The sequence below is a fragment of the Diceros bicornis genome, chromosome 3 (genome assembly GCF_020826845.1).
Source record: "Diceros bicornis minor isolate mBicDic1 chromosome 3, mDicBic1.mat.cur, whole genome shotgun sequence".
Lineage (NCBI taxonomy): Eukaryota > Metazoa > Chordata > Mammalia > Perissodactyla > Rhinocerotidae > Diceros > Diceros bicornis.
Genome location: NC_080742.1, coordinates 6785927 through 6804544, shown reverse-complemented (window position 1 = coordinate 6804544; position 18618 = coordinate 6785927). Strand labels below are relative to the sequence as shown.

Here is an 18618-nt window from a genome sequence, read left to right as displayed (position 1 = left end):
ATCTTACATCTCCACCCCTCGGTCTCTCAGGTGTGGTCACATTTAACATCTGAAACTGCTCTAACTAGAGGGTTTAAATTCTGAACCCCCATGCCCTCTTGTCTTTACATGTGTCCTGATTTGCTCATAAGTTGTGCAGTTTCCTTGGGACATGTAATCACTTCACCCATCAATATTTTCTCAGTCTGAAAAATACCTTCCTCTCCAAGAGAGGAGGTTTATCATGACTAGAATGTGAAGAAAACCATGCGATTTCTGTGTGGTCTCCCTATCAGTGAAACTTGTCACCCTTGAATAAGCACAACTCATAGTAAGAAGCATTCCGCCCCCCACCCAGGAATCATAAAATCTGGTCTCCTATGAGGAAAGGCTTAGTTTTGGCCTTGTCCTTTTAAAACTATAGACACTTGCCCCTGCTGCCCCCTCCCCCATCATTTCATGCAGAAGCAATTGTTTCTTTCCTCCCGAGGCTTGAATTCCTTATAAGAGTAACATCCCAGCCATGAGTGTTTGCAGCCCAATTCGATGCTTTTGATTTGAGTTCTCCTTGTGATGGAGAGCCTGCTAGTGGTGTCTGTGCATGGCATGTTGTCACTTATCTTGCCTGGTATGGAGAGAGAGGCAACCAAGGGAATGAGGAGGAGGGAGAGAGGAGGGGTTTACAGAGTAGATGAGGGCCCAGGAGCCAGGATCTAAGGGCTTAAAATACCCTAGGGAGTTCCTTTTAGGTAGGATCTAGTATATTAGTAATTATTTAATGATAATGATATTTACTGAGTCCCTACCTCCTATCAGCAACTATCTTATGCACCTTACACTCTGGCTCTTACCTAACACTGAAACTGCTTCACTTCAATAATCACTGAATGAAGCATTTTACATTCTGACCATCCATAGTCTCTTGTTCTTCCACCTTCCATGTTCATCTGTTTCCAGTATGACTTTTCTTTGACGTCATCAGGATTTCTTATCCACTGACACCTCTCCCTTTGCCCTATCCATAACCTCCTCCTATCTTTACCACCTTCTTCCATATTCAGATGGTCCATGGCTCATCTCTCAATAACATTCTGGCTAGTTTTCTGATTTTCCTACACCTGTATCTTTCTGTCATATCCATCTGACAAAACCCTAGTGAATGCAAATATCCATTTACTCTATCTCTGTAACTGAGAGATGATGGAGAATATCGTTCAACTGGGCTCTCACCACATCAGTATTCCAATTATGTTTATCTGGTCACTCTGCTCTCCCACTCTCTTCAGTGATACATCAGAACTTCTCCACTCTTTTCAGTTTTCCAGTCTCACATCTCCCAACTCTACTTTCAGTTGATGAACTCACCCCTTATTTCACAAGAAAGTAGAAGCATCCAGTGGGAACTTCCTCAGCTTCCCACCACCAAACCAACATGCGGACCTGCATCTGCATCCATGCTCTTCCTGTGTTCTCAGTCCTTTACTTATTCTTCTCCTTTAGAGCTAAACTTCTGAAACAGATGTTTGCATGTGCTCTCTTCATTTCCTTAACTGTTACTCAGTCCTTGATCCACGTCAAACTGCATTCTGTCCACATAATGACCCCAGAACGGCATTTGCTAAAGCAATGAAAGACCACCTTGTGGGCATTCTTCAGTCCTCATCTTACTCTCTGGTTAACTCTCCCTGGACTTCCAGTGAAGGTGTCCTTCAGACTCAGCCCTTGGCTCCTGTTTTTCCCCTACTCTACAGTCTGAACTTTCTTCCTAAATGACTTCATCCATTTGATAGCTTCAGTTATAGATTACAAGCAAGTGACTCCCAAGTTTTATCGACAGTTCAGACTTTCATCTGGTCTCCGAGTTGTACTCATTTCGAATTTCCACTGGAGTATCACAGAAGCTCCTCAGAAATCTAAACATCATCCACGACACCTTTCTCTCCCTCAGCCTTCAACTCTCAAACATCATTTTCAAGTCATTACCAACTCCAGTAGATTTTACCACCTAAATATTTCTTGAAACTATTTTCTTCCATCTCTGTTGTCAGAGCCCTAGTCTAATACATCATCATCTTTTTAAAATTAAACTTTAAAAAAATTTTTGAGATAATTGTAGACTCACATGTGTTTTAAAAAATAATAGAGATAGATCCTGTGTACCCTTTACCCAGTTTCCTCCATTGGTAACATCTTGCAAAACTATAGTACAATTATCAGAACCAGGATACTGACATTGATATTGTCAAGATAGAGAACATTATCATCACTGCATGGATGCTTCCTGCTGTCCTTTTTTTAAAAAAATAATAATTATTTTTTAGAGCAGTTTTAGGTTTAGAACAGAAGGTACAGAGATTTTCCATATACCTCCTCCCTCTACACATGCATAGCCTCTCTCCAATTATCAACATCCCCCCCCAGAGTTACATTTGTTACAATTGATATACCTACACTGACACATTATAATCATCCAAAGTGCTTAGTTTACATTAGGGTTCATACTTGGTGTTTGTATTCAACAGGTTTAGACAAATGTATAATGAGATTTACCCGCCATTATAGTATCATACACAGTATTTTCACTGCCCTAAAAATCCTCTGTGCTCTGCCTTGTAACCTTCCCTCCCCCAACCCCTGTCAACCACTGATCTTTTTGCTGCCTCCATCGTTTTACCTTTTCCAGAATGTCATATAGTTGGAATCATACAGTATGTAAGCTTTTCAGATTGGCTTCTTTCACTTAGTAATATGCATTTAGGGTTCTTCCATGTCTTTTCATGGCTTAATAGCTCATTCCTTTTTAGTGCTGAATAATATTCCATTGCCTGGATGTATCACAGTTTATTATGCCTTCACCTACTGAAGGACATCTTATCACACAGTCAGTTGGCCACACACTTAGTGTTTTCTTCTGACACGCTTTCTCATATTTGACAATATGGATAGGCTGAGAATTTTCCAAATCTTTAATTTCTGCTTCCCTTTTGCTTAACAATTCTGTCTTTTAGTTATTTCTTTTTTCATGTTGTGCTATAAGCAGTCAGAAGGAGCCAAGTCGTACCTTCAACATTTTGCTTAGAAATAGCTTCAGCTAAATATCCAATTTCGTCACTTGCATGTTCTACCTTCCATGAAACACCACAACATGAACACAATTCAGCCAAGTTCTTTGCCACTTTATAACAAGGATTGCCTTTCCTCCAGTTTCCTTCCAATAACATGTTTCTTATTTCTATCTGAGACCTCATCAAAATGGCCTTTACTGTCCATATTTCTACCAACATTCTGTTTAGGATTACTTAGGTATTCTCCAAGAAGATTGAGCCTATCTCTACAGCTCTTTCCTTTCTGAGCTTTCAACAGAATTTTCCTTAACAGTCCATTCACAGCAATGTAGACTTTTTCTAGCATGTGCCTCAGACCTCTTCCAGCCTCTACCCATTAACTAGTTCTAAAACTGCTTACACATTTTTAGGTATTTGTTACAGTAGAACCTCACTTCTCAGTGACAATTTTTTACCTGTTCAGGCTACTATGACAGAATACCATAGACTGGGTGGCTTAAACAACAAACATTTCTTTCTCACAGTTCTCAAGGCTGGGAAGTCCAAGATCAAGGTGCTGGCAGATTCAGTGTCTGGTGAGAACCTACTTCCTGGTTCATAGATGGCTGTGTTCTTGCTCCTAATACGGTGGCACTGGGGTTAGGATTTCAACATATAAATTTTGTGGGGATGTAAACATTTACTCTTCAGCACAGTAGTATTTTTTTTAAAAGTTCTTATGTAAAATATACTTATTAAATAAACACTGTAACAACAATAACAGGGAACAAGTAAGTATTTTAAAGAACTCATACTCTTACCTTCATCCTTACAAATCTATTTGGTGATCTTTAGTCTAATTATGTTCTAGGGACTCAGCTACTATTCAGTCTTCACTTTCCTATGATCATTAACTAGTTATCTCTGTTTAAAATTTTAAAAATTTTATATTGGTAAAGATGTATTTCATGGTATGGTTCAGGCTTAAGGAAGAAAGGCATTACTTCATTAATTAAAAGGAAATGAGCACACTCAAAAATGTAAACTTGTTGACATGTCACTGATCCAAAATTTTGAAAACTTTTCTTCGCATTATACTTGGCAATACACATTGTTACTTCACATTACTTATCCACTCCCCAACTCACCCTTCTCCTGCAAAAAAAAGCAAGCAAGCAAACAGCCTGTAGGCATGATCCTATACGTAGGCAGAAGAAAAAGATCTATAGAAAGGAAGAGATTAAGGATGATTGAGCAGGGTTCTGAAGATTGTGAGTGAAGGTACACCAAGATCAGCACAGGAGTAAGCCCTGCCAAGGAGGATAGAAGACATTTTTCCCAGAGGCCAGAGTAAGTGAAGAAAAAGTAGGTGAAGATACAGAGCAATTTTTACATAGAAAGGAAGGACACTAAAGGAACTCATTTACTTAAGGAAAGCGGAATGAGGCCTTCTGAGGGTGAAGTTTGATTCCTCCAACCAGCACTGTGATCAAATGTGGAGAAGAGAGTGCTGAAAAGTTCTCCAGAGGGGCTAGGACTATGGAGGTGGGAGTATCAGTTGCTTATACTTCTGTTGCTGCCCAAATGAATGTTTATCCTAAAAGGGACAGACATTTTCAGGTACATAAAGCTACATGGGGTCCAGAGATTCAGATGTGTCAATTTTCACTTAGTAAAAAGTAAAAATTGCCTAAAACTTTACCTCTGAGGTCTTCAAAGACAAAATGTAGCTCTGTCAGCTCACTCATCCTCCTGCCCTCCCTCCCAACCCTCCCATGATATTTATCTCCTTCCTTCCTCTCTCCCTCCCTCCCTCAGTTCCTTCCTTCCTTCCTCCCTCTCTCAGTTCCTTCCTTCCTTCCTTCCTTCCTCCCTCCCTCCCTCCCTCCCTCCTTCCTTCCTTCCATCTACTTATTCTTCTTATACTTTGAAGAAAACAATAAGGCCTCTTGCTCTTTGCCCTAGAAGGAAAAATGGAAACAAACAAAACATAAAACTTTGGGAAAATCCAACATTTTATTTTATTTTTTTTGTGAGGAAGATCAGCCCTGAGCTAACATCCATGCTAATCCTCTTTTTTGCTGAGGAAGAACGGCTCTGAGCTAACATCTATTGCCAATCCTCCTCCTTTTTTTCCCCCAAAGCCCCAGTAGATAGTCGTATGTCATAGTTGCACATCCTTCTAGTTGCTGTATGTGGTACGCGGCCTCAGCATGGCTGGAGAAGCGGTGCGTCGGTGTGTGCCCGGGATCTGAATCCGGGCCGCCAGTAGCGGAGCGTGCGCACTTAACCGCTAAGCCACGGGGCTGGCCTGGGAAAAATCCAACATTAATCCATACTATAATGAACACAGAATTTCATGTTATGAGTTATAATGAAACTCCAGTATTTTCTTTATTTTTCTAAGTCACCTCCTACCTCCATGTTATAACAGCTAGTGGAAGAGCCAGAAAATGCTTTGAAAATCCCAAATGCAAACAAGTATGCAAATATAAGAGAAAAAGCAGACTAATTAGTTGATACTGATTTAATGATATAGCTTTAGAGCAAGCTTTCTGTATAGAAATTTTAGAAATTAAAGCCACAGCTTTTGAGGTATTCTCAATGTATAAAATTATATATTTACGTATGTATTTATTTATTTTAGGCTTTTAAAACCAAGGATGGATATCTTGTAGTTGGAGCAGGAAATAACCAACAGTTTGCTACTGTGTGCAAGGTAATCTGTAATCATTGGGATGGGTGAATGATATATGCAACAACTTATTTTGTACAAAGCCAGGAAAGTTCAACTTTGTTCAGAACAATGTTGCTAAATCTATAAACAACTCAAGACCCCTTGTGTTTAGTACTTAAAATACGCCGTTTTCATACTTACAAATACTAAGAACAGGGTCTGAATTAGCACTCTGTATTTTTTTTGTTGTTGGGATATCTGGCTATATTTTGAAATGAAGAATCATAGTAGCCTCAATTATCCTAAAACATGGCCTGTCTACCAGTCCAAACACAAGGGGAACGAAAACAATTCATTTTAAAGGGATTTTTAACAATAGGATTTTTTTCTTTTCTCTTTTCTTTTTCTTTTTTTTCTTTTCCTTTCCCTTCTTTTCTTTTTTTTTTTTCCTCTTTCTCTCTCTCTCTTTTTGTTTTTTAACAACATGAGATCTAATTAGGGCCAAATATAGTTACTCTACTACTAAATTTTTTGTATTTACCACTAGGAAATTAAATTTTTTTTTCAAATTAGCCTTTGTTCAATGAGTACCTTTCTGCAAAATCCATTTTTTTTGTGAGGAAGATCAGCCCTGAGCTAACATCCATGCCCATCTTTCTCCACTTTATGTGGGACGCCACCACAGCATGGCCTGACAAGTGGTGCATCAGTGCGCGCCCGGGATCTGAATCCGGGCCCCCAGCAGCCGAGCGCGCGCACTTAACCGCTACGCCACGGGGCCGGCCCCATCAAAATCCAGTTTATAAGGTTTTAGCAATTAAGGTTATATTAAAAAATGTTGCTCCTCAATAAGGCCTTAAAAAAAGGCCTTGGAATCACTTAAAAATAATTTTATGTTGAAGATATTCTAAATTTTTAATATTGCTTAGGTTTTTCTTTTTATTTGATGCTTTTACTTACTATTTATCTAGACTTTTGGTCTTTCGTTTTTATTTGAGGCTTTAAGTTTCAGTTTGCTTTTTCCATTTCTAATCCCAGGAATATAATCTAGTTGTTAAAAAATATATTTAAGTTTTTATTTTTATTTTTCTTGCAGGTAGGGAAAGGCCTCACCTACTGAGGATTTTTTTCTGATTGGGAGAGGTTCATATTTTTTTGTACTAACCATACCACCATGAGTTTTCAGTTTTATTAAAGATGCCTGCGAATTCCTCAGAGGAACCTTATTTATTGCAGTTAACTTATTATGTACAAAAATTATTTATTACTGTGCCTCTTTTGTACGAGAGGTTAACGAGCAGAGCTAAAAACCACAGCAAAGGGGTGGGAAGTCCCACGGAGAAGGTGACAAATGGAGATGGTTCTGATTGCAGGAAGGGCTGGAACATCTGAGGTGGGAAGGAAGGGAGCTTTTATAATGGTGACTCTGAGTAAGTGTAGAGAAATTGATTCAAACATTTGATCTGGGATCAAAGAATCTTTATTATGAACGGTCAATGTTAAAAATATGAAACATACGGAAGCTGTTGCCTGTGAAGTCATTTGCCTACTCGAGCTGCAGAGATGTAAAAGCCAGTTCATTGCTATAAATGAGTACAGATTTTCTTCCTGGGCCATATGTTTTGGAGTTTTCTCTCTCCAGAAAGGGGGTGAGGGTGGGGGGAGAAATTACTGGTTGACTTATTCTTCACTGTTGAAAATAACTGTACTGAATTCTTTTTATTTTTGATTCATTACTGCTGATCAATTTGAAACTTTTGAACTTCCTCATAAATATCCATAAGAACATTTTTTGAAAAAGACTTTTATTTGAAAGCAGACTATTTGCTGTAAGTTTTAGTACGAAAATATGACTTATTGTTATGGTGTGTTATGACACATTTGATAGGGCCTTGGAGAATGGCATAGTTGACCTTGTCTTTTCCATATGTGAATTAGGAATGATAATCCTTGTTATGAGCCATTAAGACAATGTCTATAAAGCTCTTTGAAATCCTCAGAAGAAAAGTTTTATGTGTATAGGATTTTAATGTTATTTACATCATTTACTAGGCATTTTGAGCAAACATTGCAATCTGATTGACTTTTTCAACCTTCATAATTATATCCTTACATGTAAACTTGTCCTAGAAACCTTTTCACCTAAGAAAAATCATGTTTCCTTGTTTTGATCCAAGTTTCTCCCCACTCTCATACATACAGTAGTGAGTGTCTTCTAAGTATTTTTTATTCAGATTTATCTATTACTGAGGAGCTTGTCATTCAAACTGGCCTTATGGAAGATGAGGTCCCCAGTTTTTGACAGTGAGCCCATCAAAATTGTTCTTCTGCCAAGTAAGGTCCATCATGAAAGACAGGGCAACTCTGCCTGCCGAGGAGAAATAAAGCAGTATTGTCTGTGATGAATGAGTAGAATTTACTTAGGCCTAATCTCTTTCCAAAATAGAATTTGATATACTGTTTGACTAATGCTTCTTGGGGAGGGGTCCTATTAGGGACAATACTTATTGTCAGGGATTAGAGTGAGAGCAAGAGCTTTGAGTTCAAGTCTTGGAGTTCAGAAAATCTTCCTGCATATAAAGTGAACCTTTGGCTTATAAAAAATCCTATTTTATGTCCCTTAACATGATACAGAAGAGTAGGGAACATGAGCATATGTAAGCTATTTTAAGCTGATTGATGCTAACACTAATGGGTATTCCTATTTGAAGTACATTGACGTCCATTTAAAAGTCACTTAGACTGAAAGTTTCTTTCATTGGAGGCATTGGTTCTCAACTTTAGCATGCATAGGAAATCTCCTTGAGCCCCATTCCCCAAAATTTTGACTTAGTATGTCTGAAGTGGGGCACAGGAAACTTCAATTTTAATAAGCATTATAGTTGATTTTGGAGCAGGTGGTCTGAGGATATTATAGCATAATTCTAAGGCACGTTGTGAGTCTTGAAACCCGTCAGGTGACCTCTGGTAAGGTACTTAATCTTTGCTATGCATCTGTGTCCTCATGATAAAATGAAGATTATAATACACGACTATACTAATATATAACTTCTGGGGCTTTTTAAGAGTTAGATTAGATAAGTAAAATACTCAGTCCAGTCCTGGGTCATGGTATGTACTTAATAAATGGCCTCTATAGAAATTAGGTGTGGAGATTCTGTTTCTGGGGGAGATTCTGTTTCTGGTTTCTCCCTATCTCTTCCACCTAACACAATGATAAAATCTGGGCAGAATGCACAGAGCATCTATAAGATGATTCTGAAAAGTAAGTTGTAGCAGGAGAATTGAGGAAGAACACCAGAATTTTAAGTACCTCTAAACTGGGAGTAAGTTTACCAGTTTTTCCCTCCAGTTATTCCTTTACGTGAACACAGTGGAGTCTGAAACCTGCAAGTGGGCACCAGGGAACAGAGCTGAGCTCCAGGAGACGCCCTTCATTCTTGGCACGAGGAGCAGGAAAGTGAGCTCTGATGTCCGAGAGAGCGTGGAAATCCTCTGTTTTTTCCTCTTCTCCATTTCCTTGTGCCCTAGCCTCCCAAAATCCTGTAGTGGCAGCAGCAGATGAGCAGAAGCCAAAACTCTGAGGAAGGAGAACTTTCCTCTTTATCTCTGAGCTGTGATCCTGAAAGAGAGGGGTGAATCCTTGTTGCTTTTTTCTCCGTCCTCCAGCTGCTTGGCCTCTGCCTGAAAGTATGCTGGGGAGTGGGGTAACTAAAGGGGAGCCCCAGGGAACTAGAAAGAGATTGCAGAAAGGGAAGAGCTTGAAAAATGATCCTTGAAGTTGTTTGTGAACCCCTGTGTTCACCCCTGAGCTGCACATACACTGACCTGATCCTAATCAACACACCAAAGATGCTGAAAACTGAGTGAACAAATAGACAGCTGTCCAGTTGGCAGTATGACCATTAAGTAGGGCACATGTGGGACAGATCTGAATAGCACTGCAAAGTCTCTGGAAACTGAACCAGCACTAGAACCAAAGCACACAGAAGGTGGGTTGGGACTTGCAGCCTGGACCTAACTAGGTCAACTGCTTGCTAAAACAATAACAACAAAAATTTTCTGTAGGATTTAAACAAGACCCAGAGGTTCATAACGTAATATTCAAAATGTCTAGGATACAATCCAAAATTACGCAGCATATGAAGAACTAGAACTTGTATGAGAAAAGACATGAGAAAAGACAATCAATAAATGCCAATGCCAAAATGACACAGATGTCGGAATTAACTCACAAAGACTTTAAAACAGCTATTATAAAAATGCTCCAACAAGCATCACAGACACTGTTGAAATAAATGGAAAAGTAGAAATGTCCAGCAAAGAAATAGAAGATATGAAGAAGAACCAAATGGAAATTTTTGAACTGAAAAATACAACAACCAAATACAAAAATACCTCTCTGGATGAGCTCAATAGCACAACAGAGATGCCACAGCAAACAGGGCACTTGAAGACAGATAAATAGAAATTATTCAATATGAACAAAAGAGAGAAAAAAAAATAGTTCCCTCCCCCAAAATAAAAAAATTAAGAACAGATCTTCAGGGACCTGTGGAACAATAACAAAAAGTCTAATATTTATGTCATTGTAATCTCAGTTTGAGTGGAGAAAGAGTACATGATGAAAAAATATTTGAAGAAATAATGGGTGAAAACTTCCCAAATTTGGTGAAAGATAAAAACCTACAAATTTAATAATTTCAGCAAACCCCAAGTAGGATAAACCCAAATAAATCCATGCCTAGACATATCAAAGCTTTACTGCTGAAATCTACAAACCAAGAAAAAATTTTGATCACACCCAGAGAAAAATGATGTATTACCTATGGGGGAACTCTGACTCAGTTGTCTGCAGATTTCTTGTCAGAATCTGCACAGCACAGAGCAAAGTGGCACAATATGTTTAAAGGGCTGAAAGGAAAGAATTGTCAACCCAGAATTTGATATCCAGTAGAAATATACTTAAGAAATGAAAGTTAGATAGTCTCCCTTCCTTCCTCCCTCCCTCTTTCCCATCCTTCTTAGTAAACACATGGTTTATTATTTATTTTGAGGAAAATAGTACCTAGTTGGAATACTTCACATTTATTTAGTGCTTAATATGTGAAGCACATTCACTGATATTGTTTCATTTTGTCCTGGGCAACACTCTTTTTGAAGAACCTAAAGAATGGTTATGATCATGGCATTTGAAGCAGTCTCTGTACAAACATTTTGAATGGTGGCCTGGGTGAAAACAGAAGGATAATTACTTTGACCCACTGTTTCACACCAACTCTCAAAGAGAAAAGAGATCCAATAAGGCAGATGCAGAGAAGGACACGTGAGGGCGTTCCAGTTACCATTGAGTGCGATCACTGAGTAGTTTTTTAATGTAGATTCTAGTGTATTCTGGGTGAGGCCAGATTTATAAATTTAACCTGTGATTTAGTGAAGGCACTTGCTTTTTCTTGAAATGACTTATTCACTCTTAGGGAGGAAGGGTGGATTTCAATTCCTGGACAAGCCTTGAGGCCAATTTTGGGATCAGGTGTGGTGACAGGGAGGTTTTTAGAAAAAGCACTGTATGTGGTGTCACTTTTTAAAATCTGGGAGAGTAATGCTGTCTTTATTATTCCTAAAGGAAATGAATAAGTGAAACATGTGAGAGAGAAATCACACCACTGAGATGCTCTCTTTGCTCCAGGGAATCTTCTCCACTTCTCTCTTCTTTCTAAGATGATTAATGGATTGGTTTTATTTAAACTGTGGGAAACAAATGAAACCATTAAATGTTTATATTTAAAGCAAATACATTAGTAGAGGTAGTGAAGCTTTCTGTACGCCACATGGCCCGCCCCCAGCCCATAAATGCTCCTTCTGACTTTCCAACACAACTGCCAAACACTGCCTCCACACATTCTTTTATAACTTCTTTTCCATTCCAAATCCGCTTGGTACTTTCATTACGGTCTTGTTAAAATTGCACGATGTCCAAAAGGGACTTGCAAGATAGATTTTCCCTTTATTGAGGAGGAGCAAAAGAGGAAGGATATAAAAGCATTTCTGTTTGTTATTCCTTCAGGGAGAGATATTAAAGAAAAATAGTGACACTTCTGAAGGAAGAATATCTTTTAATTTGACATTGTTTTAATGGTGAGCATTTGGGGCAAATGTATATGCTTTCCCGTTATTTTAGCACCTTGTACAACATCCTGGATAGGACTACTGGGACAGCTAATATTATTTTATTTACATGTGGAACAAATAAGTGAATATACCTACAAGATATATGTTGATTATGAGCTTCATATAAGTGCAGACATGCACTTACGATATTGGTTCTCAGAATTAGGTCAGTTGTATCTGATTTTGTATTTCTCTCCCTACTCTCTCTAGGTTAAGACTTATTGTGAGAATCTGATAACTCTTTTCCTATGTTCTTATGTATGGGTACAAGACATTATGGGGGTCTTATAACTCTTTTCTGTGCTTCCATATGTAGGCATATGCTTAAATGTAGTAAAAACTTCTTATAAATGACAAACCCAGTCACCAGCATGACCCATCCTAATTGCACGATCCTTCCCTCTATATCCCATTGTTGAGAAGTATAAAGACAAATAAGGAATGGTCTCAGGGGGGAATGGTGGGCCCTGAACACTGGCACCCACAGGCGAGTATAGGAAAAACTTGTGAATTAGACTTTAAAATTATTTTTCCCTTTTAGATCTTGAATTTGCCTGAACTGATTGATGACTCCAAGTATAAAACTAACCACCTTCGGGTACAGAATAGAAAAGAGCTTATTAAAATACTATCTGCACGGTAAGTTTGGATCTACTATTTGTACGTTTAAGGATTAATATGTAATTCTCTTCCATTTCACAAAATTCATTAGTGGAAAGATATTTTTATTAAAAAAATTTTTTATTGAATAAATTTGACATGTAACATTGTATAAGTTTAAGGGGTATAGTGTGTTACTTTGATACATTTATATATTGTAATATGATTGCCAATGTAGGGATATTTATCACATTACATATAGTACAATATTATTGTCTATATGCATTAGACTGTGCATTAGATTTCTATGGCTTATTTACTACTTGTTACAAGTTTGTACCTTTAAACACCATCACTGTTATCCCACCTCCCCCATCCCCTGGTAACCACTATTTTACTCTCCCTTTTTTACAGGTGTAACTTTTTTAGGTTCCATATATAAGTGATATCATACAGTACTTGTCTTTTTCTGTCTGACTTATTCTGCTTAGCATAATGCTTAAAGTGATCCATGTTGTCACAAATGGGAGCATATCCTCCTTTTTCATGGCTGAATAATATTCCATTATGTATATGTACCACATCTTTTTTATCCATTCATCTGTTGATGGGAATTTGGGTTGTTTCCATATCTTTGTTATTGTGAATAATGCTGTGATAAACATGAGAGTGTATATATCTTGTCGAAATCCTGTTTTCATTTCCTTCGGGTACATAGCCAGAAGTGGAATTGCTAATTGGATTGTATGGTAGAGCTACTTTTAATATTTGAGGAACTTTCATATTGTTTTCCATAGTGGTTGGACAAATTTACATTCCCAACAGTGCACAAGGGTTCCTTTTCCTCCACATCCTTGCCAGTAGTTGTTATCTCGTCGTCTTGATGATAGCCATTCTAACAGGTGTGAGGTGATATCTCATTGTAGTTTTGATTTGTATTTCCCTGATGATTAGTGATATTGAGTGCCTTTTCAAGTACCTCTTGGCCATTTGTATGTTTTCTTTGGAAAACCGTCTTTTCAGTTCCTCTGCCCATTTTATAATCAGACTGTTTTGTTTTTTTGCTATTGAGTTGTATGAGTTCTTTATATATTTTGGATATTGACCCCTTATTCAATGGATGATTTTCAAATATTTTTTTCCATTCACTAGGTTGCCTTTTCATTTTGTTGTTTGTTTCTTTTGCTGTTCAGAAGCTTTTGAGTTTGATGTAGTTCCATTTGTTGATTTTTGCTTTTGTTGTTTGTGCTCTTAGCATCATATTAAAAAAAATTATTGCCAAGACCCATATTGATGAGCTTCATCCCTACATTTTCTTCCAGGTGTTTTATGGTATTAGGTCTCATGTTTAAGTCTTTGACCCTATCTCACACCACTCACAAAAATTAACTCAAAAGATATTTTAAAGCTGTGTTTTTTCTTGGAAGGCATTTTATATGTCTTAGTAGGTACTGTCAAAACAATGATATAAATAAAAAAGTCACAGTGACTTGAATGAAGTTGCTTTTCTCTGGCTTGTAAGTGTTTGGGTTTAGTCTATCATAAATACCACTACAACAATAATAATAACAATAATAATTTAAAATTATTTTTTACAGGAAAGGTAAGACAAAGAGAGGTTAAGTCAAGAGTTTGTTGGCTTTTCTGAGCCCCTCCTATGAAGTTTGTCATGATGATGATTTGAAAATGCCAGATTCAGTTATGGGTCATAAAAGATTAATGTTAATCAATTAGAATATTTGATTTCCAAATTATTCCATTCATGTCAAATTATGCTTTTGTTAAAGCCTCTACCAATTTTTCAAGTTTGCCTCAGAAAAAGATCATAATTCTTACTCTTTCCTATCAGTTTCACTTTTGTTTACATCTAAAGTTCTCAAGCTATAGACATAGGCTTTGTGGTTTTTGCAGATCTAAATGCCCACATGAGTTGTTCTTCACTATGGAACATTTGCTCTCATCATGCCAATAAATTAAGCACTTTTGTTCAAATACCATATCTTGTCCTTTGAAAAGGCCCTTGTGTTTCTATGTAGTATATATCAAAGTTCTTAGAAAATAAAATTCTGCTAATGTTATTTTTATTTCTGTCCTCTTTGTATTTGGGGATCTCTACATGAGTCAACATTCATTACCTGTTTGCTCTTTCCTGGATTTTAAGCAGTTCTCTACGCTGCCTGTATCTCCTCCATGTGCCAAATGCTCTTCAATCAATGGGGGCTCTGTGTGTTAAACTGATATGTAGAGAATAGGGGAACAGGAATTGTGCTCCCCTTTCCTGGTCATTAGTTAAATATAACTCTGGTTCTACCACAAAGCCCGAGAGCACTCAGTCATTAACCTTTCTTCACATGAGAATTGGCCATTTATTTCTGCTTTTTGCCTCTTTGCCTCTCCAGCAGTTTTTAATTCATTTAATTCATTGATATGACTTTTTCCTTTCACACCATGGTTACCAAGTTTCAATAATAGGCACTTGTGAGAACCTTATCAAAAGCTCTTTGATAGTCTAAATAAATCATATCCATGCTGTGAGAAGATGGGACCCAAGAAAAATACAAAACCTTGGCAGATACAAGTGTTATCTTGTTATTTAGTTGCCAACACTTTTATAACTTCAAGAACCACAAAGTTAAGTTATTGGTTTCCTATGTCCTAAAACTTTTATTTCTTGATAAATTCTGTTACAGAATTCTGGGGTGGAAAGACTTTTTAGCAGCATCTGTAACAGATTAATTTCTACTTTTTTCTCTTTGGAGTGAATTAAATAATCTGTCACCTTCTTCTCTCTATTCTTATATCCACAGAAGTTGGAATTTCAGCATTTTGGATCCCGTAAGGTTCTTATGTCTTTATTCAGACATAATAAGGAATAAGGAATCAAACTACAAGGAAGAGGCTAGAGAGTAGTCTTAAGAGAGGAAATTTGATAGGGGAGGTCACATCCTCGTAGGTCCTGGTGTTGAAACACAGACCACAGAGAGAGCCCTTCGTTGTTCGGAGGCCAGGTTTCATGCTCTCTTTTGCTAGTGTGTTGACATTTTTTGGTGCTCTCTTGTGGTAGGCAGTTTTTGAATCTTTTCCAGTTCAGGTCTCTTTTCCTCCATGGTGGATCAAACAGTGGTGACCAGGGAAGATTAGGATATGATTCAGTCCCATTTATAACCCTGTCATTTGTTTTGTTGAACAAATGTTACTGGATTCATCAGTATGTTCAGTGCTCGGCTTTCAGAAATCTCTGAGTGTTTTAAAATGTATTATTTTCACTATATGATTCTATGTTTTTCCAATATTCAGAATGTTTAGTGTCTCTGTTAATTATAGGATTAAATCTGGTGTTTCTGTCTGACATGATGGTCTTCCACAATCTGACATGACCTTTCCTTTTCATCTTTTCTCAATATAAAGCCCCTGCTCAAGCCACACTCCCATATGGTTTTGTTTGTTCTCTCTCTGTAATGCTTCCCACACTTACCATTACTCTGCAAAATAGTCATGCTTCAAGGTCAGTTCTAGAGCTTCATGAAACCACCCTCAAATGTCTCCATTGGGTTCCCAGTCAGAAGACAGCAACCTTAGGAAAGAAGGTATCCTTTTGGTGCCTTGGATCCAGCCTATCAGTTATCAAACACAAACAGAACCAATGTTAGTTGTTGTTGGGAATGATATTGTTAAAGGTCTGCTCAATACATTGTTCCTTTCATTTCATAGTCATCTCCGAACTTGTAAATCACTTTAAGTTTGTTTCCTAATACCATAGCCACATTAGCTCCCAACCAAAAAGAAGGCAGGGAGAAAGGAAGGAGAGGAACCATCATTTATTAGATGCCAAGTACTTACCAGATAAGTATTATTATTATTCCCATTTTACAGATGAAAATTCTCAAGTGTAGGGAGGTTAGTCTCAAGGTCACACACATAGTGAATAGTTGGAAATGGGATTCAAAAGGTTGTACCTTTTCCATATATCTGTATTGCCTCCCTGAAGTGGCACATGAAATATTATTGTGTCCTTGTTTGTTTATTCACTCAATAGACATTTATTGAGCACTGGGGATAGAGAAGTGAATGAAACAGGCAAAGTAATTTGGTGAAAAACAATGCAGAGAAGGGAAATGAGGAGTGCCAGAAGGTGAGTGTGAGGCTGGCTATTTCGTTTAGGCTGTCAGGGAGGGCCTCTCTGATAAAGTGACATTTGAGCAGAGTCCTGAGGGAGATGAGAGAGGGAGGCCAGCAGATATGTGGGGGAAGCTTTCTAGGCAGCAGGTGCATGATGGGGAGTTTAAGGAGCGGCAAAGAGGACAGCGTGCCTGGAGCTCAGGGAGCAAGAGGAGGAGTCGGGGGAGGTGGGTGTAGAGAAAGAGCTGGGTGGGGGTGGGGGGACGCGGCGGGTGCAGAGAGAGAGCGGGGAGAGGCGGGTGCAGAGAGAGGGCGGGGGGGGGGGGGAGGCGGGTGCAGAGAGAGAGCGGAGGGAGGCGGGTGCAGAGAGAGAGAGCGGGGGGAGGCGGGTGCAGAGAGAGAGAGCGGGGGGAGGCGGGTGCAGAGAGAGAGTGGGGGCAGGGGGGTGCAGAGAGGGTGGGCGGAGGCACGTGCAGAGAGAGGGTGGGGGGAGGCGGGTGCAGAGAGAGAGGGTGAGGAGAGGCGGGTGCAGAGAGAGTGGGGGTAGGGGGGTCCAGAGAGAGAGTGGGAGGAGGCGGCTGCAGAGAGAGATTGGGGGGAGGCGCTTGCAGAGAGAGAGAGTGGGGGGAGGTGGCAGGCAAATCATATTGTAAAAGATATGATAGACTTTATGATAAAGTAGTTTCTTAAACTTGTGAAATAAAGGAATTTTTTTCATCATAAAATGAGTTTGCTTATCAACAACTTCTATTCTGTATTTAACCTGAAGAGATGTCTTTTTTCCCCCAGTTTTATTGAGATATAATCGACATAGAACATTGTTTTAGTTTAAGGTGTACAACATAATTCATGTATATATTGTGAAATGATTACCATAATAAGTTTAGTTAACACCCATCACATCACATAGTTGCAAATTTTTTTTGGTGATGAGAACTTTTAAGACCTACTTTCTTAGCAATCTTCAAATATACAATAGAGTATTGTTAACTATAGTCATCATGGTGTACATTACATCTCCTTCACATATTCATCTTATAACTGTAAGTTTGTACCTTTTAAGCACCTTTATCCATTTCCCCCACCCTGAAGAGACATCTTGAAGGGAATACTCTACCTGGTAGAATTCAGTTTTCTAGCAATTTAGAGTCAGCAAAATCTCCTTCCTCACCTGAAGAGACTTGAGGGACTCAAGGGTTTCAATGGCATATGCTTCTCATTCATTCATTCTCTCACTCATTTATTCAACATATATTTATTGAAAACCTACTGTGTGCCAGTGACCATTTTGAGCACTAGGAATACAGCGTTAAAAAAACAGGCAAAAGTCCCTGCCTTCTTGGACTTTCATTAGAGTAGCCCTTGCAGACTTTCTAGAAGACTTTTATTTGGGTTGTTTTTTTTTTATAACTCTTCCATGAAAACATTTGTTTTGATATGCCTAAGAAGTTAGTTTTCCATATTTTTCAGAGAACCTTTTTTAAAATTTTGCTTTACAAAAGTATAGCAGCTACAGGCTGTGCCTATTAATAATTTGTTGTCTTTTTTTGAGCACGGTGATATACATGCTACAAATTTTTTTTACTGTGGTTTTCCAGTCTTATAGTAAAAGCATATTTCTGGTAACAGTAGCTACATTACCATGTGAGTATACCATGTTTTTGTGTGTTGTCTGTTATTAAATATTGTATCATATGTACTTTCCCTTAATGCTCCTAGATACTTTCCTTGGCCTTTATTTTATTTTAGAAAATCTTTAAAATATGTAAAAATGTAGAGGGATTTGTGAGAGTGAGAGAATTTGCACTGTAGACAACTTTAAAAACAAACTGTAGGGGGCTGGCCCAGTGGCGTAGTCGTTAAGTTTGTGCCCTCCACTTTGGCAGCTGAGGGTTCATGGGTTTGGATCCCAGGCGCAGACCTACATACCCCTCATTAAGCCATGCTGTGGCAGTGTCCCACATACAAAATAGAGGGAGTTGGGCACAGATGTTAGCTTAGGGACAATATTCCTCAAGCAAAATAGGA

The 18618-nt window shown here is 38.3% G+C and overlaps 1 protein-coding gene across 1 annotated transcript in view; it reads left to right on the top strand.

The window, feature by feature from the left end:
• SUGCT (succinyl-CoA:glutarate-CoA transferase) overlaps positions 1 to 18618 on the top strand; it is a 728470-nt gene that overhangs the window by 327177 nt on the left and 382675 nt on the right. The window contains exons 10-11 of the mRNA XM_058570632.1: positions 5671 to 5742; positions 12413 to 12510. Coding sequence (XP_058426615.1) covers positions 5671 to 5742; positions 12413 to 12510 — 170 coding nt within the window. The remainder of the gene's footprint in view (positions 1 to 5670; positions 5743 to 12412; positions 12511 to 18618) is intronic.